Consider the following 27,302-nt stretch of genomic DNA (forward strand, 5'->3'; position numbering starts at 1 on the left):
GAACTACAGATTCAAATGAGGAAAGGCCTGTAATTATGAAGTTGAGGCTTTTTCTATTTTTCCTTGTGTTTATTATATCTACTGCTTCTAGATTATAAAGACTGGAATTCTCTGTAGTCAGAGCATGAGTGCCTACTTTGTTTTTAGTTCTCTTGTTTTGGGGGGGATTACAACAGTGTATAGAAGAAAATCAGTCTGAATGAGTAGCTTGCAGCTAGATGGATGTCTATTACTATATAATGTGTAGTAAATAAATATAAAAAGCAGATATGGGAGTTTCCGTCGTCGCGCAGTGGTTAAGGAATCCGACTAGGAACCATGAGGTTGCGGGTTCGGTCCCTGCCCTTGCTCAGTGGGTTAACGATCCGGTGTTGCCATGAGTTGTGGTGTAGGTTGCAGACACAGCTCGGATCCCGCGTTGCTGTGGCTCTGGCATAGGCCGGTGGCTACAGCTCCGATTTGACCCCTAGCCTGGGAACCTCCATATGCCTCGGGAGTGGCTCAAAGAAATAGCAAAAAGACAAAAAAAAAAATTAAAAAAAAATAAAAAGCAGATATGCACGTGCCTTTGAATAATAGAGGCAGATAATGGACTTTTTTCATGGCCTATAAATGTATAATTAGATTTGTTGGTATCATGGCTTACATGTATTATTCCTAATATAATATGTGTCTGTGTTACAGAGTGATGGCTATAGCAAGTAGTTATTTTAGAATTAATTTAATAAACTTTTTATAAGAAATAATCTTTTTTCTTTTTTTTCAGACCTATTCAATGTTTGCTAATAAATATGTTTAGTTCTCAAAATCAAAATAGTTACCCCTACATATTTTTACTCTGACTTTTTTGTATAACAGAATAGGTAACAAAATGAGAGTCATCTTTGCCCTCCTTGATGCATGTCAAGGCCTCTATCTCTTCACCCTTCTCCTTCCTAATTCCTCCACAGGAGGCTGCTCTAAAAATAGCTCCAGTAATAGATGTTCTACACATGGTCAGATTGCTGAATCATTTAGTTCTTTTGTGAAGTTTAGGACTATGGAAAACAGTGTCTGAGATGAGTAGGACAAGCATGTTTCTCAAATGGCAGGTCATTATTCTTTTGAAAAATAAAGAATTATAATTCTGTCAATGATTTTGCAGTAAGTAATTTTTAAGTCCATTTTAAAGGATTGTATATTTTTTTTAATTTTTTTTTTTTGTCTTTTTTGTTGTTGTTGCTATTTCTTGGGCCGCTCCCGCGGCATATGGAGGTTCCCAGGCTAGGGGTCCAATCGGAGCTGTAGCCACTGGCCTACGCCAGAGCCACAGCAACGCGGGATCCGAGCCGCGTCTGCGACCTACACCACAGCTCACGGCAACGCCGGATCGTTAACCCACTGAGCAAGGGCAGGGACCGAACCCGCAACCTCATGGTTCCTAGTCGGATTCGTTAACCACTGCGCCACGACGGGAACTCCAGGATTATATTTTTAAAAATATAAAATAGTTTGAATCTTACTTCAAAACATGTTTTAAATGTGATTCCCAGAATTGTGTTAACTGTAATAAATTTAACACTAAGAGTAGGTTAAGAGATGAGCTATAAATATTCCCTTATATGTAAATATTTTAACTTCATCTTCTTTTCTTAGGTATGTTAATGTTATTGCCTTTTTGCAATAGTTTCACTGCCTGTGGCATAGTTACTTTCAGAAAAGAATTGTTGGGAGGGTTTAACACTTAACAATGGAATAAATGTGTTGACTTCTCAAATTTATGAGGATTTAGCTTTCTTAAGTTATCTTTAACTCCCTATTTCTCCTTTCCTCATCATTCCAAAATAATTATATTTTTTGGATAAGCTGATTGTTGAATGCTACCTCCCCCCACATAGCATCAGAATAACCTCCTAATAAAGAAAAGCTGAAATTATTACCTACTGGCAAGAAGAACACATTTCTTTGATACAGCTTTAGTCATGTCTTTAAAGGTCCAGGAAAGATTTTTATTATTGAGATTTCTTGAGGGTCTGTTTTAAGGTGGGTCTTCAAGTGCAGCAGCTTCAGATTGAGGAATTTATAACACAGTAGAGTAGGATTGTCCAGCACAGCAAGATGAGCTTTTCAAAGTGAATATTGGACCATCATATTAAACTTTTGTTTTCTCTGGCATTAATAACTATCTCATTTCTCCTGTTAATTGAGGGTTCTATTTAAATACATTAATTCATGTCCAAACTCCTCAACAGAACTCTGAAAGTTCTTTCAGTATAGGCAAAGATCTCAGGTACTATATGTATTCATTTTCTCTCTTGGGCCCCTTCTAGAGCCTTCTGTCCTCTGTCTCTAATATAGACTGATTGCCCTTAGGGCTGCTATAGAGATGACATCCTTGAATTTCTCTTGCCTCCCTCCAGTAGTGAATAAATTTCTTGGATCTTATGTGTGTACATCTTTGGCTTACTTGCTTGTGTTTGAGGGGTCATCTTCTAGTAGCTTTTAGCAATTTTTTTGTAAATAAAATACAGAGATATAATAAAATGATAGGATAAATAGGATGTTTTTGTCTATTGTAACACTAGGAATTCATTATAAAATATATCTTAGAATTGCTACAAAAATTAAAGTTATAATTTTCTTATAGAAATGAAATTTGGAATAACGAAAATGATTGTGGGAAATTATTTTGCTTTTTAAAATTCTGGAAAGGCTATATACTAAAATTATTTGGGGATATATGTAATTGAATTCTAGTTTTTCAACTTGTGAAGATTTTTTGTATAGCTCTATCAGGTAATGATAGTTAATAATTTGAAAATTTGATAAAGAACTTTTGGTAAAGTTTTGTCTTTTAAATGAAGATAGATACAAAATACTGTAATCAAACAGACTTTAAAAACAAAGTTTGTTTTTTTCACAAATTATAGCTTGATATAATTTGAGTTTATATTTTAATTGTAAAATTTATGTCTCGAAAGGTGCCTGTGTCTGTAATCTTTGAAGGTAGTAGGCTGAGGCTGAAGAGACAAATGTACTTTTTTAAGGTGCCTTAATTTGAAGGAGATTCAGGCTATTGCTTCTCAGTTTCTCTCAGTTAAATGTCAGCAAACAGTGCTTGTGCCCAGAAATATCTCAGACTGATTCCAGGAAGAATTTAGGAGAAGAGATTTCTCAAGAGTACACAGAGGGCTTTCAATTTTCTGCAACTCCAAACTTCTAGAGACCAGATAGGAAGAAAGCTACCATTTCCTTTGGAAATTAGGGCCCTGGAACAAAAAGAGCCCTATGACCAGTCCATCACCCCTCCCCTCCCCTACTCCACTCTCATTTATGGGAATATCAAAGAGAGGTAGCTGGTGGAGATGATTCAAGATGTTTGCCAACATGGAAAGCCTATCACCCACTGAGAGGAATTTGGCTGCCTTCCTGTTTTCTAAAGACTTATTCCTTGACCATGTTTGCAAAGTGCTAAAACTCACTAACTCATATCTGTGGGATAGGCTTTTCTGGGCTGGGCCTGAGAATGGTAATGCCAGATGAATGGTATACAGAGGCCGTGTTTTGATCACTGGTAGCTGTATTCACTTACCCAGATTAGGGTAAGAGAGAAGGTTGAAGAATGGTATACAAGGGAGGCTGTGTGGGAGAATGTCTTAAATCAGATTCATTTCTCCTGTGTCCTCTCAAAAACCAGTGAGGCATGGATCTGCACAATTCTATCACTTTAATATTTTCTATGTATAACAAGCTTTTAAAAATAAATAAATGAACAGTTTTTGGAAAAGCTGTGCTTACCTGTACTTTTAATGCATTGCCTACAATTTTTATTGGGTCTTGGGAATCGTAGTTTTAAAAGGGAGGAAGTAAAGGAGGGAGGAAAAAAGATGATGACTTATGGAAACAGTAAAACATGTTTTGATTGAGTTTAAATATTAGTCACGATATGTAAAATGTATATACATTTTGAGATGAGATTAGCATCATTCAACCTCATTTAACTAGGAATTATTATAAATAATTTTGCCCTTAAAAATGAAAAACATTTAATATGAGGAGTATCAGTGTGTGTAGTACTTTAAAGACCAGAGCATTGGAAGTCAGGATAAGTGGAATCTTGTACCCTCTTGGTTCTGTATGCATGTGGGACAGTGTGTATCCTGGGTCACATTCCCACTCTGCCCCTGTGACAACCTCAACTGTTTACTTTTTTTTTTAAATTAATTTATTTTTTTATTTTTTTTTTTAATTTTTTGTCTTTTTGCCATTTCTTGGGCCGCTCCCACGGCATATGGAGGTTCCCAGGCTAGGGGTCGAATCGGAGCTGTAGCCACCAGCCTACGCCAGAGCCACAGCAACGCAGGATCCGAGCCATGTCTGCGACCTACACCACAGCTCACGGCAACGCCGGATCCTTAACCCACTGAGCAAGAGCAGGGATCGAACCTGCAACCTCATGGTTCCTAGTCAGATTCGTTAACCACTGCGCCACGATGGGAACTCCTCAACTGTTTACTTTTTAAAACTCAGGTGATAAATGAGGTTGTAGACTTAGCATTTATTAAGCATCCTCTTAAGATTCTAGTACTCCAGAATATGTCATAGTTTTCACTTAATGAAATTAGGTAACTGTGATTTTTAAAATTATTTGGACCAGAACACTTCAGTGTTTGCTAAGGATAATTCTGTTTATACAGCACTGTTTTGCTCTGGGGTGCTGTACCTCAACAGAACAGCATAGATGTCCAATTTTAAGAATCTCTGTTTCTTGCTTAGATTGGAAATTACCCTTATGGTGCCCTTCATTGACAGTCGTGATCTACTTTCAGTGTTATAGGGGATGTCAGTATTGGTTCATTTGTAACTGAGTGGTATATTTCCGTGGGTTTGAGAATAGTGAGGTAGAGAGCTTTGACATTCAGTATTGTTTGGAAAGCTGATGGCATAAATTTAAAATTTAAAGCATTTGAATAGTTTTCTTTTTAAAATGATTTTTAACAAATGTTTGATCATACTGTATTTGTGCTACAGTTGAAATGCTGAAGTAGCATTTTGGCTTCTTTCCCAAAAGCATGCTTGAAGAGGCTAGCAGCAGCATCTCCCTCTGTTCTCTTCAGTGCTTTTTACCTTGCAAGTGGTGCAGCTTGTTCTGCGGATGTACTGAAACACTCCCATTTAATCTGCAGTGGAGAAGAATGGAGCTCAATGTCCAGTAGAAATCAATGGTTTAGCAAGGTTGCAGTAAACAGAAATGACTATATATTTCAACAGCTGAGCAAGAAGACATTTTATAATATATATTTTTCTTTCAGCTGATAAATTTTTGCTTTCTGTTTCCTTTTAGAGAGATGTGGATAATTTGCCCTGCCTCCAACGTCTGTTTCTCAGCTTCAACAATATATCTACGTAAGTGGAAACTCCCAACTAGTCATTTATTAATAACTTGATTTTGTGGTTTCTAGTGCTTTATATTAAGATTGTAAATACCTAGGAGAATTTTCATGACATACAGGGTTTTAAATTGGAAAAGGATAATGCTGTCTGTGACAAAGTTCTTTGTGGAAAAACAAAGCTTTGGTATATATTAGTACCTCTAAGGCTAAAATGATGAACTTAGTATAGTATACGCTTTTTATAATTATACTTTAGAGTTACTCCTTTGTAAAACATGTATGGGGAAATTTTAAAATGTATTTTGCTGCCCTTTGTTTGACACTTACTTCATTAGTCAGTTGAATTAGAATTTTAAATTGTCATCTACGATCTGTATAGCTACTAAGCAATTTTGATATAACAGGCTATATTTGTCACTAAGGCACTTGCTAATTATTCCATAACTTCTTATGCGGTATCCCTGTTTAGAGAACTAATGCAGCTAAGAGACTGTATATTAGAATATATCAGTGTATAAATTTTGTTTTCCAAAAATTTGAAATATATCTTTGTTTCTTTTGTGATGATGTCTCACTCATTGTCAATGTGGAAAGCTTCAGAACTGGAGCTGAAATGTGCAGTCAGACTTTTCAATGCAGAAAGAGTAGCGGTCCTTCCCTAATTCTCTCCTTCTCCTTCCCCCTTGCCTCTCAGTTCTTTGGTTTCACTCTAAGACCGTTCTTTGAACCCACTTTTATAGCAGGGCAAGAACTAAGTATAAAAGAGTTCAGAGCACATCTCTTCCTGAGTTCTGGGTCTGTGCTTCTGATTAAAAACCAGCTGTGCTTTTGCACATTTTCTGTCCACATCTTTTTCCTAGGTTAACCCTACAACCCTGTATCTCTAAAAGGTTGAGATTAAAGTGAAGTCAGAAAGAGAAAGACAAATGCCATATGATATCATTTATATCTGGAGTCTAATATATGGCACAAATGAGCCTATCTACAGAAAAAAACGAACTCATGGACATGGAACTGACTTATGGTTGCCAAGGGGAAGGTGGAAAGAAGTGGGATGGACTGGGAGTTTGGGATTGGTAGATGCAAACTCTTGCATTTGGTGTGAATAAGCAATGAGATCCTGCTGTATAGCACAGGGGACTATATCTAATCACTTGTGTTGGAACATGATGGAGGATAATGCGAGAAAAAGAATGTGCATATATTTATTATAACTGGGTCACTTTGCTGTATAGCAAAAATTGACAGAACATTGTAAATCAACTGTGATTAAAATTTTTTTTAATTCCAATGGTGAATTCTGCAGATAACATTATTTTTTTAAAAATTATCCTTAGTCTTTCTCTCCTTTCTGTGGAAAAAATGTTGACGTTTTCTGAAAGACTGTTAGTATTATTTTCAGTTTATGTTGAATGCTGTTCCAGCTGCCTTTCCATCTTGTTGTGAGGTAAGATTTATTTTAAATGGCAATTGAAGGGACACTCAGTTTTCTTTAGGGAATGTCTACCTAAATGCCATTAACAACTGCTTTGAGAAGGTAGTTTCTCATTCTCACAGTATGTTGTTTTTCATGTCTCACAATATTAGCTGTTTAAGGTGATGCAAACCCTTCATTCCCCCAGCCCATGGTGGAACTTATTAATTTTGCTTCTTGTCTTATTTATAGGAGTAACCTAAACAGATATAAATTTGGGCGTACAGGGATTACGATGTTCCCAGTTTCCCAGAATACTTGAACTCTGTAGGGAGTCGCTCTTAATTATTTGGAAATTTAATATTTAGGGAATTTTCCTCCCAATCAGAAAAGGAGTTTCACATACACAGAAAAATAAAGATATAATTAACAGGATTAATATTTATAACTTTCTTTCAAAAGTATGATTTCTTAGGAAATTGAGATAGAAGGATGCAAACAATTCTTACTGATCACTTTCTCTGTGTTTCTACATAGGCTTAGCCCATTATCCTTCTCTAGTGCTTCCAGATGGTCTGCTTTTGAGGTCAAGTACATTTTTGCTCTGTTCCTATTTGGTGCATGTGGTCCAGGAGATGGTATAGAGAACATATTGGATCTGGGGGGAAAATTGGAGTGTGCAAGCCTTGAAAACATTACTGTGAACTTTACTCAAGACACAAATAACTCAGCTGGGATACCAGATTATCTGTAATGATAACTATGGTATTCTTTAATGTCCCAAGTGTCCTGCTATAGTCCTGGAGTTGCTCAGTTTTATAGTTCAGTGGCTCAGGAGTAACAAAGAAGAAGAGTAGAAACAGCAGTATGAAAGTGAAAGCACCTTTCTCTGGGTAACTCTCATAGCATCCAGCAAATGAAAATATCCAACTGCATATCCATTATGGGGCAATAAAAATGTATTGACTATTATATTGTAGGGCTTCCTAGATTTTGACCATGTTGTTGGATTCTTAGAGGTCTATTTGCATAAACTATTACCTGGTAGAAATTCAGAAATTTCCAAAATGTGATGGCTACCTACTGAATTCGGGGAGCTCCAGCTTGGGATAAATAGGTACCTATATTTAATGGTGGGTTGACCTGTGGCCTTGGTGGACAGAACTATTTTTCTGTACTTTCCTGCAGATATTAGATCAGTGCATTTAGTTTAACTTGCAGGCATGCAGGATATATTTAGAGAATGAATGACATATATCCTCATCTATGTATCTGAATAGAACCAGTGCCTCTGGTTAAAATATTCCTCAGAGTGTGAGGAAGACAGAGACATGAATAAATGATTGTAATACAGTGAATTAATCTTAGTTGTTGTAATATGCAAGGATACTAGGAAAATGTAAGTCAGTTTGGGGAAGGAAGGTAAAGGAAGCCTTTCCAGAGGCAGATGACCCCTGGGCTGAGCTCTAAGTGGAGTGGACCTTAGTAAAGTGAAGGATACTTGGACATTCCAGGCAAGGGCACCACCTGGGCAAAGGTGATGCAGAGGCTCAGAGTGGACTCACTAGGTCCACCTTCTGGGGACCTGCAGTGAAATCCTTCCCCTCCTCTTCCCCTACTCCTGAACTAGCCCCAGGCCTTCCTCCAGCCCATGGAATGCTAGAAGGACCTGCGAAATATATTTTATAATGATCATCCTGAGAGAAATATTCTATGCTTAATCAAGAGAATCATTTATATCTAATTCATTCTTCAGACATGCTCATTTCATTGTTCAGCTCTTCTGAGGTGCTGTTGTCTGCTTGATTTGTTTTTCCTGGCTCTCACGATCTTACCTTCCAAGTGTCTGCAATTCTTTTCTTTTTTTCTTTTTGATATTTTTATTTATATATATATATTTTTTTTTTAAATTTTATTTTCCCACTGTACAGCAAGGGGATCAAGTTATCCTTGCATGTATACATTACATTTTTTCCCCACCCTTTGTTCTGTTGCAATATGAGTATCTAGACATAGTTCTCAATGCTACTCAGCAGGATCTCCTTGTAAATCTATCCTAAGTTGTGTTTGATAACCCCAAGCTCCTGATCCCTCCCACTCCCTCCCTCTCCTGTCGGGCAGCCACAAGTCTGTTTTCCAAGTCCATGATTTTCTTTTCTGAGGAGATGTTCATTTGTGCTGGATATTAGATTCCAGTTATAAGTGATATCATACGGTATTTGTCTTTGTCTTTCTGACTCATTTCACTCAGTATGAGATTCTCTAGTTCCATCCATGTTGCTGCAAATGGCATTATGGCATTCTTTTTTATGGCTGAGTAGTATTCCATTGTGTATATATACCACCTCTTCCAAATCCAATCATCTGTCAATGGACATTTGGGTTGTTTCCATGTCCTGGCTATTGTGACTAGGGCTGCAATGAACACGTGGGTGCATGTGTCTCTTTTAAGTAGAGGTTTGTCCAGATGTATGCCCAAGAGTGGGATTATAGGGTCATATGGAAGTTCTATGTATGGATTTCCAAGGTATCTCCAAACTGTTCTCCATAGTGGCTGTACCAGTTTACATTCCCACCAACAGTGCAGGAGGGTTCCCTTTTCTCCACAGCCCCTCCAGCACTTGTTATTTGTGGACTTATTAATGATGGCCATTCTGACTGGTGTGAGGTGGTATCTCATGGTAGTTTTGATTTGCATTTCTCTAATAATCAGCGATGTTGAGCATTTTCTCATGTGTTTGCTGGCCATCTGTATATCTTCTTTGGAGAACAGTCTATTCAGGTCTTTTGCCCATTTTTCCATTGATTGATTGGCTTTTTTGCTGTTGAGTTGTATAAGTTGCTTATATATTCTAGAGATTAAGCCCTTGTCCGTTGCATCCATTTGAAACTATTTTCTCCCATTCTGAAAGTTGTCTTTTTGTTTTCTTTTTGGTTTCCTTTGCTGTGCAAAAGCTTTTCAGTTTGATGAGGTCCCATGGGTTTATTTTTGCTCTAATTTCTATTGCTTTGGGAGACTGACCTGAGAAAATATTCATGCTGTTGATGTCAGAGAGTGTTTTGCCTATGTTTTCTTCTAGGAGTTGGATGGTGTCCTGTCGTATATTTAAGTCTTTCAGCCATTTTGAGTTTATTTTTGTGCATGGTGTGAGGGTGTGTTCTAGTTTCATTGCTTTGCATGCATCTGTCCAGGTTTCCCGGCAATGCTTGCTGAACAGATTTTCTTTTTCCCATTTTATGTTCTTGCCTCCCTTGTCAAAGATTAATTGACTATAGGTGTCAGGGTTTGTTTCCAGGTTCTCTATTCTTTTCCATTGGTTTGTCTGTCTGTTTTGATACCAGTACCACACTGTTTTGATGACTGTGGCTTTGTAGTATTTCTTGAAGTCTGGGAGAGTGATGCCTCCTGCTTGGTTTTTGTTTCTCAGGATTGCTTTGGCGATTCTGGGTCTTTTGTGTTTCCATATAAATGTTTGGGTTGTTTGTTCTAGTTCTGTGAAAAATGTCATGGGCAATTTGATGGGTATGCAATTATTTTATAATGGCTTATTCTTGTTTTATGAATGAGATAAAGTTTTCTTTGTTTTTTAGAATTTACTTTTCCCCCTTGTTACCCGTATTTGTTCTTTAAACAAAACAAAATCCCGGAGTTCCCGTTGTGGCGCAGTGGTTAACGAATCCGACTAGGAACCATGAGGTTGCGGGTTCGGTCCCTGCCCTTGCTCAGTGGGTTAACGATCCGGCGTTGCCGTGAGCTGTGGTGTAGGTCGCAGACGGGGCTCGGATCCCGCGTTGCTGTGGCTCTGGCGTAGGCTGGTGGCTACAGCTCCGATTCGACCCCTAGCCTGGGAACCTCCATATGCCGTGGGAGCGGCCCAAGAAATAGCTAAAAAAAAAAAAAAAAGACTAATTAATTAATTAATTAAAAAAACAAAACAAAACAAAAAAAAAACAAAATCCCTTCTTTCCTTCCCTCATTCCTTCCTTTCATGATTTGCGGTTGGCAGTTCATATTTATAAATGAGAATCTGGATGAATTTGTTTCCTCAACACGAGTTAGAAATACCACTGTAAATACAAATTATAAGATCTCTGTCTGCAGAGGATGGAGGAGGAATTATATCTACCCAGTTGGACTTTCTTGTATGATGTGCACAAGAAACTTGCTTTCTGGGAAGGGCAGCTCTCTTTACATTCTGGCCCAATGTGCTTACCCAAAGCACGGTCCTTCTTCTCTCAGCATTTTCAACCTGGGGACAATTCAAGAGTCAGCTGCTTTGAGAGTGAGAGAGTGGCAAATTGTTACCAAACCCTCCAGTAATTACTGGACAAATGACCCACATCTGCTGGCAGCACTTTCTAGCTATGATCCTAGGGAATATTCTGAGGTTCTGCCTGCAACACTTACTTAACAATGATCCTGTTCATTTCAGGCTCTTTAGCAATTTGGGGTTTTACTGATTCCATCTGCTTTATATCTTCTAGAAATTCCTTAGTGTTCTGGTCTGCTGATGGAACTCTTCCTGGTTTTCTAGTATTGCTATGGATGTTTTCATACTTTTATGTTCAGCCATCAAAGAGATTTTGAGAGGGTAGAAAGAGGTAAGAGCATATTTTCAGGCAGCCATTCTCATAACTGACCTTAACTTTGACTTACCCAAATAGGCTACAAATAAAAATATTCTTGGTAGCTTTAGAAATACATAGTCCTTGTTTCACTGCTGGGTAACCTGCTCCAGTAGATTTGGAGTGGGGCTAGGGATCTGTGTTTTTTTAAGGCTTCTCAGAGAATTCTGATGTGCAGCTCAGTGCTAGATGTGGGAACTATTGCGTTATGGCACCCCCAAATGAGGATATTTGTTAATTTTGAAGTTACTATTTCATGTAAAATTTCCCTTCACAAAAAGCTTTTAGACAAACATATTTGTCAGGGATAATTATGTGCTGCCCTCAGGAGGTATTTTATGATCTGTAGCCCAAACCCACGGTGTTTCATCTCTTTTCCACTGAGACATTTGCAGAGTTCTGCTCTTTGTTACAAGGTTAAGTTATAATTGGTTCTTCTTTTTGTCTCTCTTTTCTTTCATTCTCCAAAGTAAAAAGTTTTTACAAGCTATTTTTTTTAACAAACAAACAAAAAATATGCATTTATAATTCTAGTGCCTTCATTGCCTAAAAGAGATTGTTACTATTACTTCCAGAACTGAGAGAAATCCAGTATCATTGGGGAAGGAGTCAAATACTAGTCAAGGTCAAGGATCAGCCTAGGATTCTTAGTCTCATGTACTTTTTCTTTGTAATTGTGGTAAAGTACTCATCAAAGTACCATCTTAACCATTTTAAAGTATACAGCACAGAGGGTTTAAATGTATCCACATCCTTGTGCCGCCAGTCTTCAGGTGTGTAGGACTTTTCATCTGGCAAAACCGAAACTTTATATCCATTAAACAACTATTCACCATTCCTCTCTCCCCAAGCTCCTGGCAACCACCATTCTACCTTCTGTTTCTATGAATTCGACTACTCTAGTTACCTCATAAGTGGAACCATGCAATATTTGTCTTTTTTGTGACTGGCTCATTTCACTTAGCATAATGTCCTCAGAGTTCATCCATGTTGTAGCATGCGTAAAAATTTCATTCCTTGGAGTTCCCGTCGTGGCTCAGTGGAAATGAATCTGACTAGAAACCATGATGTTGCAGGTTCCATCCCTGGCCTCACTTAGTGGGTTAAGGATCTGGCGTTGCCGTGAGCTGTGGTATAGGTCGCAGACGTGGCTCGGATTTGGCATTGCTGTGGCTGTGGCATAGGCCAGCAGCTGTAGCTCCTATTGGACCCCTATCCTGGGAACATCCATATGCTGTGGGTGCAGCCCTAAAAAGCAAAAAAAAAAAAAAAAAAAAAATTCATTCCTTCTAAAAGATGCAGAGTCATGTATTATTCTTGAGGTGGTATGGAACTAACTAGAAGAGGGAACTTTCAGAATGAACCATGCTTACCTCTTCATCCTCATTGTCTTTTCATAGTGCCCTAGAACTTGCCCTGGTCCACTGAACTTCCTTAAACATAATGTGCTTCCCCTTGCACACTTAGTCTTTGTGTCTACTGTGGCTTTTGGCAATAACATTTTTCTGTCCTCTCTCTGAATAACACCTGAGCATACTTTATATCTCAGGTTAAATGACACTGAGGGTTCTTAAACTTTAATATGCCTAAGAATCATCTGGAGAGCCTGATAAAATGCAGGGCTCTGGGGTCCATCTTCCATGGATTCTCTTCAGATTCAGGAATTTGTATCTTCATTAGGTCATGAAGCTAACTTAAAAATACCACTAGTTTATGATTCTCAGACTTTGAATCAAAACCACACAAGGATCCTAAAATCAATTAATGGCTCGAGACTGGAGAAATAAAAGCAGAATAGAAAATATTAGTTTGTCACACATTATAAGGGGGAACACTGTCTCAAGAAAATTTTCCAGCCTGTGTGTGTCTATGCATGCATTTGTATGTGTGAGTATTATTTTACCACAGATATTTGTGAACTGGGTTACAGTGTAAATATATTTCTCATTATGGATTGGGTTTAAAAAGTTGGAAAAATACTGTGGACTCTTGCTACTTGCTTTCATAGCTTCCTATATTTCTACTGTTATTGCAGTGTTTATAGTTTATATACCTTCATTTTATTTATTTATTTAAAAATTTGTATTCCTTTTGACCTTGCCCATGGCTTGTGGAAGTCCCCAGGCTAGAGACTGAACCTGCACCACAGTAGCGATCTGAGCTGCTGCAGTGACAATGCTGGATTTTTAATCCACTGCACCAGAAGAGAACTCCTGTACCTTCATTTAAAATTATTCTCTTTGGGGGAGTTCCCCTTTTGGCGCAGTGGAAATGAATCCGACTAGGAACCATGAGGTTGCGTGTTCAGTCCCTGGCCTCGGATCCCGCGTTGCTGTGGCTATGGCATAGGCCGGCAGCAACAGCTCCTATTAGACCCCTAGCCTGGGAACCTCCATATGCCGTGGGTGTAGCCCTATAAAGACCAAAAAAAAAAAAAAATTATTCTCTCTTTGGAGTTCCCATGGTGGTGCAGAGGAAACAAATCAAACTAGGAACCATGAGGTTGCCGGTTTGATCACTGGCCTCGCTCAGTGGGTTGAGGATCTGGCGCTGTGGTGAGCAGACCCAGCTCGGATTTGGCATTGCTGTGGCTCTGGCGTAGGCCGGCAGCAACAGCTCCAATTAGACCCCTAGCCTGGGAACCTCTATATGCTGCAGGAGTGGCCCTAAAAAGACCAAAAAAAAAAAAAAAAGGAAAGAAAGAAAGAAAAAATTACTCTCTGCTTGATTGTAAACTTGACAAAGGTAGAGGAATGTGTCTTTTGCTCACTACAGTTTTTCCAGCATCTAATATACCTATATGTTCTTAATTGAAAAAGTTTGAGGATTCGATCCCTCAAATAGAAAGGTTTTTCTATGTGGTCTTGTTTTGGAGGGTCCTCTTTCTTGTCATTACTAAGTCATTTGGACTGTTTAATGTCTGGAATGTGAAATTTAAAGGCTTAAGCAATCAAAATTCTTTTGGTAGTAGTTTCTGACTTCCAGGTTAATATACTGATTTGTTAGTAAGGATCTTGCCAAGAAATTTCAGTCATAAGAAAAATCTGTAACTAAACCTTCCTGTTAGATGTTGGTGTATCAAGGGTAGGGTTTTGGGTGTGGTCTGTTCCAGGGTACAGACAATATGGAGCTGCAGTATCTACAGCAGTAGGGCAATGATATGGTCATTTATACTTCAAAAACAAATAGAAAAACCTCTTGGAAAAGAGATCAGATTTGTGGTTAGCAGAGGGCAGGAAGTGGAAGAAGGGGGAATTGGATGAAGGTAGTCAAAGATATAAACTTCCAGTTACCAGATAAATAAGTACTAAGGATGTAATGTACAACTTGATAAGTATAATTAACACTGCTCTATGTTATATATGAAAGTTGTCAAGAGGGTAAATCCTAAATGTTCTTATCATAAGGAAAAATATACATTTCTCTTTCTTTAATTTTGTATCCATGAGGTAAATGGATGTTCACTGAACTCATTGTGGAAACCATTTAATGAGGTATACAAGTCAAATCGTTATGATGTGTACCTTATACAGTGTTGTATGCCAATTATATCTCAATAAAACTGGAAGAAAAAATATGTAGGATTTAGATACACATATAGATCTTTACCAGAATTTAAATTGCACATTTAACCACACTTTGATGCCACAAAATTATGTCTATCACAATTCATTACTGCTGCTCACATAGTAAAATTGTAAGATTTTAAACTGTAAAGTTTAAGCTGTCGATGAACAAGTGTTAGAAATCAACTATTTTCTTTTCTTTCTTTTTTTTTTTTTTTTTGGCTTCTTGGCTTTTTAGGGCTGCACCCATAGCATATGGAGGTTCCCAGGCTAGGGGTCTAATCGGAGCTGTTGCTGCCGGCCTACGCCAGAGCCACAGCAGTGCCAGATACAAGCCACATCTGCGACCTACACCACCGCTCACGGCAATGCCGGATCCTTAACCCACTGAGTGAGGCCAGAGATCGAACCTGCAACCTCATGGTTCCTAGTCAGAGATTCGTTTCCACTGCGCCATGGTGGGAACTCTGAAATCAGCTTTTCTATGCCTTGTGCATCTTTATAGTATTTTGTAAAGTTATAAAATCTAAAAATGTTTTGCTTTAAGCTAGCATTTTAAAGTGTGTAGAATGTATTTGATTATATCTTCTAATTTACTAAGTTGGATCTGCTACCAAGAGAAAATTATTGGAGTGACACAAATAAAGGTTAAAGGCTTCAGTCAGACATATTGTCAGGGAGCACCTGAGAACCAGGTGACTGACTGCTGCAGGGTCAGAGCTTTTATAGGACATTGGCAAGTTGAGTATGTGACCTTGTGGTTTACCATACGCAGCAGTTTTCAACTTTAACCACCTCTGGAAGTTGTAGGTTATTCTTGTTTTCATGTCTCTTGCTTGAGGACTCAATAATCATCAGAATGAACTTTCTAAGGACAGTTTTTGCAAGCCTTGTGGTTTATTGACCAGTCAAATGTCATAAAGTGGGGTGGTAGTCAAAAGGAAAGAAAGGAGAGAAAAGGTACAAGGAAGTGGGGAAACTGGGGATCCTTTATCATGTTTGTTTTATTCCTTTTGTTCTACCTTTGAAGGAGAAAAAGGCAGGAAAAATCTATTGGGTGGCAGTTACTTTTTATTGTTATTACCAGCCTATTTTATTGTCTTCTTTCCTTCTAACAGCATCTATAGTCATATAAAACATTAATTCAGTAAGTACAATAATTCATATAAATGCTGTCATGGATTTTATTTATAACAACCTGAAGGAACTTCATAGGAAGTTTTCCAGGTACTCTTCTTGTAAGCATAAAGTTTCGTTTTCATTAGTGAAAGGATAATGTTATCCATGTGTGTATGTGTGAGTTTTTCTAAAAGGAAGATTTTTGAACTAAAATTAAACTAAGACCCTGTGAGCAGGCTGTTTGCACACCTAGTCTCATACTGGGTTCACACATACATAGTCGAGAGTCTGATAACTATTCATGGCAGTAAATTAACATTTTAAGGTATTGATGTGTCAAAAGTCCTTTTTTGAGCCTTTGCTGTCTCAGATAAAAACTACTAAAAAGTAAATAAAACAAGGAAGCCAAATAAAATTATTTTATGATAGCTTTGGATTATTAGAAACAACTGTCACAAGATCTTCCAGACCAAAGACTCTTCAGTGATTTAAGATTTCAGTGTGATACTTTTTGGTCATTTGAGTAGATCCAAGGTTATTCTTGTAGATGGAGTTTCCATTGTGGTGCAGGGGAAATGGATCCGACTAGGAACCATGAGGTTGCAGGTTCAATCCCTGGCCTTCCTCAGTGGGTTAAGGATCTGGCGCTGCTGTGAGCTGTGGTGTAGGTCGCAGACGCGGCTTGGATTGCGTGTTGCTATGGCTGTGCTGTAGGCCAGCAGCTTTGACCCCTAGCATAGGCACCTCCATATGCCGTGGGTGTGGACCTAAAAAGCAAAACCCTCCAAAAAACAAAAAAATAGTTATTCTTGTAGGAAAACAGACTTTGCTTCAGGTGGTTTCTAAATTATCCGATGCAGAGATAAGATAGCCCTCTTATTTATAAATATATATAACATTTATTATAAGTAATATAAATATGTAATATTTATAATATATATGATATATAATAGCTGTTTTAAAGTCCTTATTTACTCATTCCGACATTCCAACATCTGTATCATCTCAGGGACTGTTCATAGTGACTTGTTTTTCCTGTTTTTATATGTTATATATGTAATGTTCTCTTGCTTTCTCACTTATCTGGCATTTTTTATTGCATTCAGGGCATGGTGAATGTCATGTTATTGAAATCTGGGTTTTTGTTTTCTTAATTTAAAGATTGTTGAGTTTTGCTCTGTAAGGTAGTTAACCTACTGGAGAATCAGGTTGATTCTGTTGAGGCTTATTTTTAGGCATTTTTAGGGCAGGTCTAAAGTAATCTTACTGTACACATAGAGTAATAAAAGCTTTATATCTATATTGATTTTAGCCTGACAGCTAACATGATTTCTGCATCAGATGCAGGCTGATCATTTACCTACAGAATATCTTTGCATTAGTTCCTATGCTCCATTTTTCCCCACAGGGTTATGTGATGAGGGCCAATGACACCCACATGTACATGGTGGGTGGTTTCTAGCGCATGAGGGAAACCCCAAATCATAATTTTGGAGCTTTTATAGGAGCTGCTGCACAGCTTCACCTCCTCCCCTCTGGAGAAAGAAGGAGAGACAGAGACAGAGAGAGATGTGGAAGGCTCCTTGTCACATACCCTTTGGAGTGTAAACCGATGGTTCTGGGAGATAAAATTTTCTGTCACTCTAGAGGTTTCTACTTCTGCAGTCCCCATTAACCCAGGTGCCAATTTTCTTTGCTCAGAAAGCCCTGCCCATGTATAAATATGAACATCTTAACATTGTTTCCTGATATGGACCAGCCCAACACCTAAGGCATAGCCAGTCTGGGGCCTCGACTATATTACCTGGGTGTTCACTGTGGTCTCATCACTATGTCTGTTTGGAGCTCCAATGTCTCCCAGTTCTGTGTGGCTTATAGGTGCTCTCTTCATCTCACAGGCTCTCAATAGTTATATTTTCGTGGGCTTCCTGGAACCACTCTGTATTGGTACATCTTAATATTCTAAGTCAAATAAAAGACTTCTGTGCAGATTCTTGGAGTTTCTTCTCTCCATAATTCCTCAGCAGACCCAAACTCTGATCTCTGTTTTACCCACTAGGACATCTGTTCTCTGTCTCTCTCTCTCTCTCTCTTTTTTTTAATGGCTGCACTCACCAGACATATGGAGTTCCCAGGCCAGGGATCAGATCTGAGCCACAGCAGCTGCGGCAATGCCGAATCCTGAACCCACTGTGCTAGGCCAGGAATTGAACCTGCATCCCAGTACTCCAGAGATACTGCCTATCCTGCTGCGCCAGTGGGAACTCCTGCAGTCAGTTTCTTATGCCACTGCACCACAGCAGGAACTCCACTTCTGTCCTCTTTTTGATTCCACTTCTTTGTCCTGTGATCTGGAAGGTGCCTCCAGGCAGAAGGCAAGATGAAAGTGGGCTTTCATGTGTTTCTCTTCTTCAAGGATCACAGCTCTATTCTGTCTGTTGTTCAACACTTGCTTCAAACATTTTGTCCAGTTTTATAGTTGTTTACATTGGGAAATTGGGTCTGATACCATCATAGCCAAAGTTGTAAGTTCCTTCTGCCATTATTTTCAAATTACTGTGTTATATATCATCTTTGCCCTCTACCTGTCTGGTAATTAAAAGATATGAATTCTCTTTAAATTAGCAATACTGTATTCTTGTTTCTAAGAATCAGTGATTTAATTTAATCGTGAATTGGTAGATTTGCAGTTTCAGTCAAAAGCCTTCCTAATAGTTAAAATAAACAATTTAGGAATGAGCTAAAAATCTACTGTAAAAATCCACTCCAGTATCATATTATTCATCCAGAAATCTCTATGCTCTGTCTTTATTACTTTATCTCCCTATAGAAATTCCCTCAAAAACTATGATTTATCATATTTAATATTTATTGAAGAGATCAAGGAAAGAACTAAGTTAAACCGGAAAATTCTGGCTAGTAAAAAATACTGCAATTCAGCAAAGATTTTGTTATGGGTTAAAGTGAAAAGGGAGCACTTTGAGTGTTTGATTAAATGTGCCTTTTCATATGCACATACAATAAATATGTCTATATACAGTTATTCTTGAGTCCATGTCTGAGATTGCAGGATCATGTCAAGAGAAAAATAGTTTTTACTATTTGTCATGTGGAACTACATGTTATCTAAAAGCTGTTAGATGTGTTAAATTATTTAAGAATACATTTATAAGAATTGTATATTTCTACAGAAGCTGCTGACTTTTGACTTTTAATGGATGATTGGCATACCCTTTCTCTTCTGCTCTAAATTTTGAATCAGTTGAAAGATACAGGAATCAGACAAATGGAGTACAAAACAGCAGGATGCAGTGTAGATATGCACCTACAATTAGGCTTCCTAATATATCTCTCCTGGACTGGATTTTCAACTACTGGCAGAGGAATTGGAAAATAGAGAGCTCCCTCTCTGGGAGAAGTGGTGCTAAAGACAGCACTCCCATCCTGAAGCCTGGGTTGCCTGAAAGAAAAATAAGAGAACCTAGGCTTATTATATATGCACTTCTCCTTTTGAGAGTTTACCTCATAGGAAGTGTGTGTGTGTGTGTGTGTGTGTGTGTGTGTGTGTGAGAGAGAGAGAGAGAGAGAGAGAGAGAGAGAGAATAGATTATCATCTGGGGTAAATTAGTTGCTTTCTCCATATTAGTTTTCAGTATTAAATATGAAATTTTATTTTTCATTTTTTTTGTCTGTTTAGGGCCACACTCGTGGCATATGGAGTTTCCCAGGCTAGGAGTTGAAACGGAGCTATAGCCACTGGCCTATGCCACAGCTACAGCAATGCCAGATACAAGCCGCATCTGCAAACTACACCACAGCTCATGGCAATGCCGGATCCTTAACCCACTGAGTGAGGCCAGTGATCAAACTTGTTCTTCATGGGTGCTAGTCAGATTTGTTTTCACTGAGCCATGATGGGAACTCCTAAATATGACTTTTATGAAGAGCTGAAACTTATCTTGGTCAGGAAGGAAAATTACTACCTGATCTTGATAGTCACAGAACTTCCAATCAGGCCTTGATTAAAGAGCAGGGCATTTTCCTCTCTAAATGCCCTGCTCAAGTAAGGGAGTTGAGATTCTTTATACATAAAGAGGATGTTTCTGGGTTCTTGCCTTGAAGGGAGGTGAATCAGTTAGGCTTGTTTGTCCTGGGCACATAAAAAGATATTACAGTGGCTTAATTATACATACCAAGATATCTTAATGGGTAGTTCAGAACTCTTGCCTGGTCTCTGGGAATTGTTTTTTGAGATAACTCCCTTTTTATGGCCTCAAAGAAGTTGACAATGTGAGTTGTAGACCCTATGTTAGAGATCATACTTCTTTTCATTTAGGGATCTCCTGGGAAACACTAAAGTGCATAAGCAAATTAATAATATTTTTCTGCTAACTCCTTTGATCTTGTCTTTGGAATTTGCTGTTTAGCACTTCAGGAGTTTTAGCTTGTGATTTTCTAAAATAACCCTCTTGAGAAATTGTGGCAGTTTTTCATAGCTGCGTGGGTTTAGGAGGTAGGACTACAGTAGGGATATCCAGAGGATGGTGGCTAATAACTGAGCCTCCTCCTTCATATCCTCTACTGTTTCATTGAAATGTCTTCTCCATCTCTTTCATTTGAAAAACTTAAAATTTCTTCCCAGTTGGTTGTTGAAGAATACTGATTGTTCATTTCTCTATGTAAAACACCAAATAAGGCATTATGGGGAGTGACAAAGGATAAATAAATGGCTTATATTCTCCATGAGCATGTACTCTAATGACAGAGAGCACACAAAGATATGGGTGACATAAACATTGAACACACCACCCCTGCTGTCTATAGAAAAGCCAATAGCCCAGAATCATAGTTATCAGCTTAGAAGCTCTGTGTATAAAGAGTGCTTCTTCCCTGATAACTCTGGCAAAAAGGGTTTTTTTTTGGGGGGGGGTGATCTTTTTAAATCGAGGTATAGTTAGTTATTTACAATATTGTGTTTCTGGTATACAGCAAAGTTATATATATATTCTTTTTCAGATTTTCTCATTATGGTTTAGTATAGGATACTGAATATAGTTCCCTGTGCTATACAGTATGACCTTGTTATTTGTCTATTTTATATATAGTAGTTTATATTTGTTAATCCCAAACTCCTACTTTTTCCCTACCCCCTTTTCTCTTTGGTAACTGTTTTCTATGTTTTCTATATCTATAGGTCTCTTTCTGCTTTGTAAAGAAGTTCATTTGTATCATATTTTAGATTCCACATTTAAGTGAAATTTGTCTTTCTCTGTCTGATTTTACCTAGTATGATAATCTCTAGGTCCATTCATGTTGCTGCAGATGGCATTATTTCCTTCTTTCTTATCGCTGAGTAATATTCCATTGTATATTTGTACCACATCTTCTTTACCCATTCCTCTGTTGATGGATGTTTCGGTTGCTTTCATGTCTTGGTTGTTGTAAATAGTGCTGCTATGAATATTGGGGTGCATGTATCTTTTCAAATTAGAGTTTTCTTCATACATATGGCAAAAAGTTTTTGAAGAGCCCTAATGTTCAAAATTGTGGCCCTGGAGCAGTAGTATCAGCATCATTCAAATCCAGAATTTCAGAGTTCTCTTGTGGCGCAGTGGGTTAAGGATCCGTTTTTATCACTGCAGCAGCTCAGGTCATTGCTGTGGTATGGGTTCAGTCCCTGGCCTGGGAACTTTCATATGCCGCAGGCATGGCCGAAGGAAGGAAGGAAGGAAGGAAGGAAGGAAGGAAGAAAGAAAGAAAGAAAGAAAGAAAGAAAGAAAGAAAGAAAGAAATTCAGAATCTTAAGCCTTACCCTAGATCTACTAGATCAGAATTTTTTAAAGATCCCTGAGTAATTCAAGTGTACATTACAGTCTGGGAAGCACTGTTGCAGAGGATTCTGATTTTGATTATTTGTTATTTGGGTGGAGTACCCAGTTGGAACTAGTCACTCTGGCCAGGGACACATAGGGCACACTGAATACTCTGTCCCCTAGGACAGTATTGGTGGGATCAGTTTGTGGACTGGGTTTGCTACAGAAAATAAGTGTTCTATTACCAACAGAAGCAGGGAGATAATAAGATATATCCAATAAACTTATTTCCTCTTTCATGTCTTAGCTTTCATTAACGTTAGGGCTAGCTGTTTACTAGCCTCTTCACTTTGGGTCTTTTCATTCCCTTTCTTGTGTGTGTGTGTGTGTGTGTCTGTGTGTGTCCGTGTGTATGCTACTTCCAATCTCCCTCACGTCATAGTACCATCTGTCTGGTTGACCTAGATATGAGAGATTCCTGCTTCTTCCACAGCATGGTTCTTCTGTCACCTCTCAGAAACATATTTCTCAAATACATATGAATACTTCAGGATAAGCACACACATACCTGTGCTAAATCTGAATTCACCTCCTTGCTGTGTTGGTAAGCATATATCCCTCACTTACTGCTTTTCATTCTGCCACTAAGGTATTAAGCCTCAGAGTCATGCCTTTTCAAGCTGCGAACTGTTTTATTAAAATGGCATTTGTATTTCCTATAGAGAGTCATGATTTTAGCCCTCAGCAATTGTAATTCCTAGTGATTACCTTACATAAAGTTTAATATACAGGGAAAAAGAAGGTTGTAATCCTTTACTATTATTATTAAAAGTTGACCCTTGAAAAATGGAAGGGTTAATCCGCTGCTATAGTTGGCTGTCTGTATGTGAGGTTCCTCAGCATCCTTAGATTCAACCAATCACACCGCGTGTAGTACTATAGTATTTATTACTGAAAAATATCTGCTTGTAAGTGGACCTGCATAGTTCAAACTATGTTCAAGGGTCAGTTGTATTTTGATGCTCAAATTGTCCAAGGGTCAATCGTATTTTGATGCTCAAATTTTCCTGGATTAGTCAGGCTGTCTCCTGTTATCTTTTGGTATGTTATCATTCTTTAAGCACTTTCTTACTTTCTGGACAAGATGTTCCAGGCTCATCTTTTGCGGGGAATTTTGTTCATTTTAGTGGAAAATTGTTTTTAGAAATCAAGAATTGAGTGCCAGGTATGCTTATGGTTACTGGAGAATCATTGCTTCTAGGACTTCTCAATGATAGAATTAGGAAACGTGTGTGTGTGTGTGTGTGTGTGTGTGTGTGTATTATATACATTTATCTCTTTGTATACATTTAAAACTATGGTTTTATACTGACACCTTCGTGAATTCAATAGTGAAACTTAGAATTACAATTCAGTTCTGCAGGCCTTATGTTAGCCATTTGCCATACTCCCTTTCTATATTTATAATTGCTTTCTCTGACATTGCCTCCCCTTTATGTATATAAAAATTTACTTATTCACTTATTTGTTCAATCTTTCATTATATAGAAAGTAGCTTCAGAATTTCCAACCCATGGAACAAAACTTCTAACCAAAATTCAATTTTTTTTTCTATGGGAGGAACAAAACTTCTAACCAAAATTCAATTTTTTTTACACTGTGTTTTATTTTTAGCTTAAGGATATATAATAAGAAAACGGTATTCAGAGTTGCTTCGGTTCTCCTCTACTTGATTGTGTTATTCATTTGAACAGTAAGATTTAGGAATTCCCTGGTGGCTCAGTGGGTTAAAGATCTGGTGGTGTCCCTGTTGTGGTGCAGGTTTGATTTCCTGGCCCTGGAACTTCTGCATGGCTCAGGTGCAGCCAAAAACAACAAAAAGTAAAATTTATTTGCTTGTTTATATTCCACTTTTTGTTGTTTTCTCTCAACCTTACTAATTTGACATACTAAAGTCTTCAGTCTGTGTAACAGTAACATGGTTCCAAGACTCAACCATGGAAAAAAGGTATCATTTAGGAGTTCCCATTGTGGCTCAGTGGTTAACAAGCCCCATTGGTATCCATGAGGATACAAGTTCGATCCCTGGCCTTGCTCAGTGGGTTAAGAATCTGGTGTTGCCATGGCTGTGGTATAGGTAGCTGCAGCTCTGATTTGACCTCTAATCTGGGAACTTCCATATGCCACGGTTTCAGGCCTAAAAAGAAAAAAAAAAAGTATCACTTAGATATCTATCACTTTCCTCCTTTCCATCCTGTTTTCACTTATTCTCATAGATAAATAATCTCATAAATTTCTGGTTTATTCTTCTTATGTTTCTTTGTGCACATATCCAGCAGATATATGTGTACTGTAGAGAAACTGACACATTTTCCCCCCTAGAATTTGTATGGTTTTTCTAGTATTTGTATTTTTAGCTTCCTAATCTACTTTGAGATTATTTTTTTTGGATAGTGTGAAGTTTGAAGCTAAAGTTTTCTAGTGTCTACCCAATTGTCCCAGAGACATTAAAAAGCGTATCTTTTCCCCAGTGATTTGGGATACTACTTTTCATATCAACTTTCTAACTTCATTAAAACTCAGTTGTCAGGAGCTTGTGTAACTTTCCTCTTTCCTTCTCCCACCTTCCATTTTTTCAGCTGTGTTATTTCTACCTTCCTGCACATTAAACAGATTATATGTAATACATAGCATTATATGTACGAAAGGGTTCATGCCTTTATTCCAGTCTTGGATCTACAGTTAATTATCAAATGTGCATCACCAGTCCTTCTATTCAGATTTCCTCAGTCCTCTCAGTGGATGAAACTCATCCACTATATTCCTCAAGAAGGGCTCATGGCTACAAAATATTCTAATATCTTATGTGTTTAAAAGTTTTTCTAGGAGTTCCCGTCATGGCTCAGTGGTTAACGAATCTGACTAGGAACCATGAGGTTGTGGGTTTGATCCCTGCCCTTCCTTAGTGGGTTAAGGATCCAGCGTTGCCATGAGCTGTGGTGTAGGTCACAGATGTGGCTCGGATCCCGCGTTGCTGTGGCTCTGGTGTAGGCCTGTGGTTACGGCTCCAATTGGACCCCTAGCCTGGGAAACTCCATATGCCGCAGGAGTGGCCCTACAAAAAGCAAAAAGACCAAAAAAAAAAAAAAACAAAAACCAAAAAAACACTTGTTCTATACCTTGACACTTGAAGGACAGCTTGTCTACCTATAAAATTCTTGGCTCACTCATTCTTTCTGTGAATTTTTTTTTTAAAGTATTGCCTTTGTTACTTTGCACTGTAAGTTGTGTTTAGGGCATCTGATGCCAGTCTGATTTCAGTTTTGGTCTTTATGATTAGAGGTCTTGAAATTTTTTTTTTTTAATTTTTAAATTCTAACAGTTATTTTAGGATACGTTTTCAAATTGATCATTCTGATTCAAGTTTTCCCAAATACCAGTTGGTCCTTTTCAGTATGTACATTTTGGTCTTTTATTATTTTCAGAAAGTTTTCTTGGATTATAGCTGTAAGTGTTAGTTCTGTTCAATTGCTTTGTTTTTATCTTTATGATCTCCTATTACACATGCTTGTTTTCTTCTTTGATTTTCTCTTTCGACCACTTTACTTCTGATCCATTTCATTTCTTTGCCTCATTTTTATTCTCTGGGTTGTTTTTTCTGGCTTTCTTCAATGTCCCTTAGTAAAATTTTATTTTGATCTAGTCTCCCTTTGGGGACATTGTAAATTAATATTTGATTTTACAATGATTTATATCTTCCTTTCATTTCTTTCCTAAGTTCAGTCAACTCTGTTTTCATTTCTTCCTATTTATTGCCCATTTCTGCTGTTAATTTTTGAATTTCTTATTCAAGGTGGCTTTTCATACCTTCAGATGCTTATTTGAAGATGTTTAATTCAATGTAGAATGTTGTGTTGCAGTTTTCTTATTCCTCATGTTTCTTTTGAGGACAGAGGACATTTTCATCAGCTTGAGTGGGTTTAATTTCCTATTCTTAAAATATTTTGTATAGATTTAGTCAGTTTTTGCCAATTTATTTTGTGGGTTTGAGTGATTTACAAGAATCTTAGGTCAAGGGTGCCTTCTTTGGTCTGCGTAGCAAAGTACTGTGTGTGTGTGTGTATTTGTGCGTGCATGTGTGTGTGCGTGTGTTGGGAAGAAGGGATTGTGTATCTTCTTTCTAATCTTTATGGTTTTGGTTCTCTTTTGTTTTGCAAACCTCTATGTTTTCCCTCTTTGCCCCTTTGCCCATTTTCATCTTCATTATCCAATTTCCAAAGACCTCATCTGCCTTCCTTTCTACTGTATCAAAAGCAATGACTCTTTGAAGACTACTACCTGATCACGTGCTTTTAAAAGCCCCTTCTCTGTGGTACTTACTCTGATCTACTGACACTCTTCCAATATTTTTGCACCTAGTGTCGACTTTCTCTTTCTGGTGGTGATTATAGATTAGTTTAGTCCCACTACAAGTTGCCCTTTCCTTTCCTGCACACAGTTTTTTCCAAAATGTGCTTCCATATTACCTACTTATAGGTAATTTGATACTTGGGCACTCTCTGTCTTTTAGTCATGTTATTGGCATTGATTTTATGTGATTTGTTTATTGTTCCTGTAGTTCTGTATTATTTTTTGGAAGATGTGCTGGGGCATTCACCTTATCCCCCTGAAGTTACCTCACATGTATGTGTATGTGTATATGCATGTATATATGTGGATGTTATATGTATATACTGATCTCTCCTATCAGAATGTAATTTCCTTAAGAGTAGCAGTTCAGTTTTACTCATTTGTCTTTAGCAGTGATCCCAGTGCCTATCATATACAATGTGCTTAAAACCTTTCTTTCTCCTATTAACAATTAAAACAAAGTTGTAGTACAATATGTTACTCTGTTATCTATCCCTTTTCCAAAGACTGCAGATAGCTGAAGGATTGTAACATGAAGTGAAAACTCTTCTAACTATGCAACTATGCCCAAGTGGGCTAGATAATCAGCACTAGAAGTTATTATTTGAGAAGCTGAATATATATAGACATTGCCATGTTGCTCATGAGTGAAAGGATATGACATATATAGTACTATAAGATGATGCCGTTCAATTTAGAGAGTCCCATGGTTCCTGAATGAATACATTATTATTATTATTCTTGTGATATGACTATGAAATTAAATGAGAGATTTCAGAAAACTTTTGTTCAAATGAAGAGACAAAGAGCAGTGCTGTATTACGCTACTGTATTCTAAATTGGTTGGGAAGGTCAGAAGTGCTACAATGAATATTTAATGTTCTGATGAAATCCTAAGGGAAATGATGCTGTATTCACCAATACCAGGTTCACACTGAACTCTTCCTGACAGTCATTCTCTCTGGGTCATGTAGCAAATGAA

At 37.8% G+C, this 27,302-nt stretch overlaps 1 protein-coding gene across 3 annotated transcripts in view; it reads left to right on the forward strand.

The window, feature by feature from the left end:
- Positions 1–27,302, forward strand: part of LRRC49 (leucine rich repeat containing 49) — a 158,379-nt gene that overhangs the window by 46,708 nt on the left and 84,369 nt on the right. For all 3 annotated transcript variants that reach the window (XM_001928481.7, XM_005659880.3, XM_021100865.1), the window contains one exon: positions 5,324–5,385. In XM_001928481.7, coding sequence (XP_001928516.1) covers positions 5,324–5,385 — 62 coding nt within the window. The remainder of the gene's footprint in view (positions 1–5,323; positions 5,386–27,302) is intronic.

The sequence above is a fragment of the Sus scrofa genome, chromosome 1 (assembly GCF_000003025.6).
Source record: "Sus scrofa isolate TJ Tabasco breed Duroc chromosome 1, Sscrofa11.1, whole genome shotgun sequence".
Lineage (NCBI taxonomy): Eukaryota > Metazoa > Chordata > Mammalia > Artiodactyla > Suidae > Sus > Sus scrofa.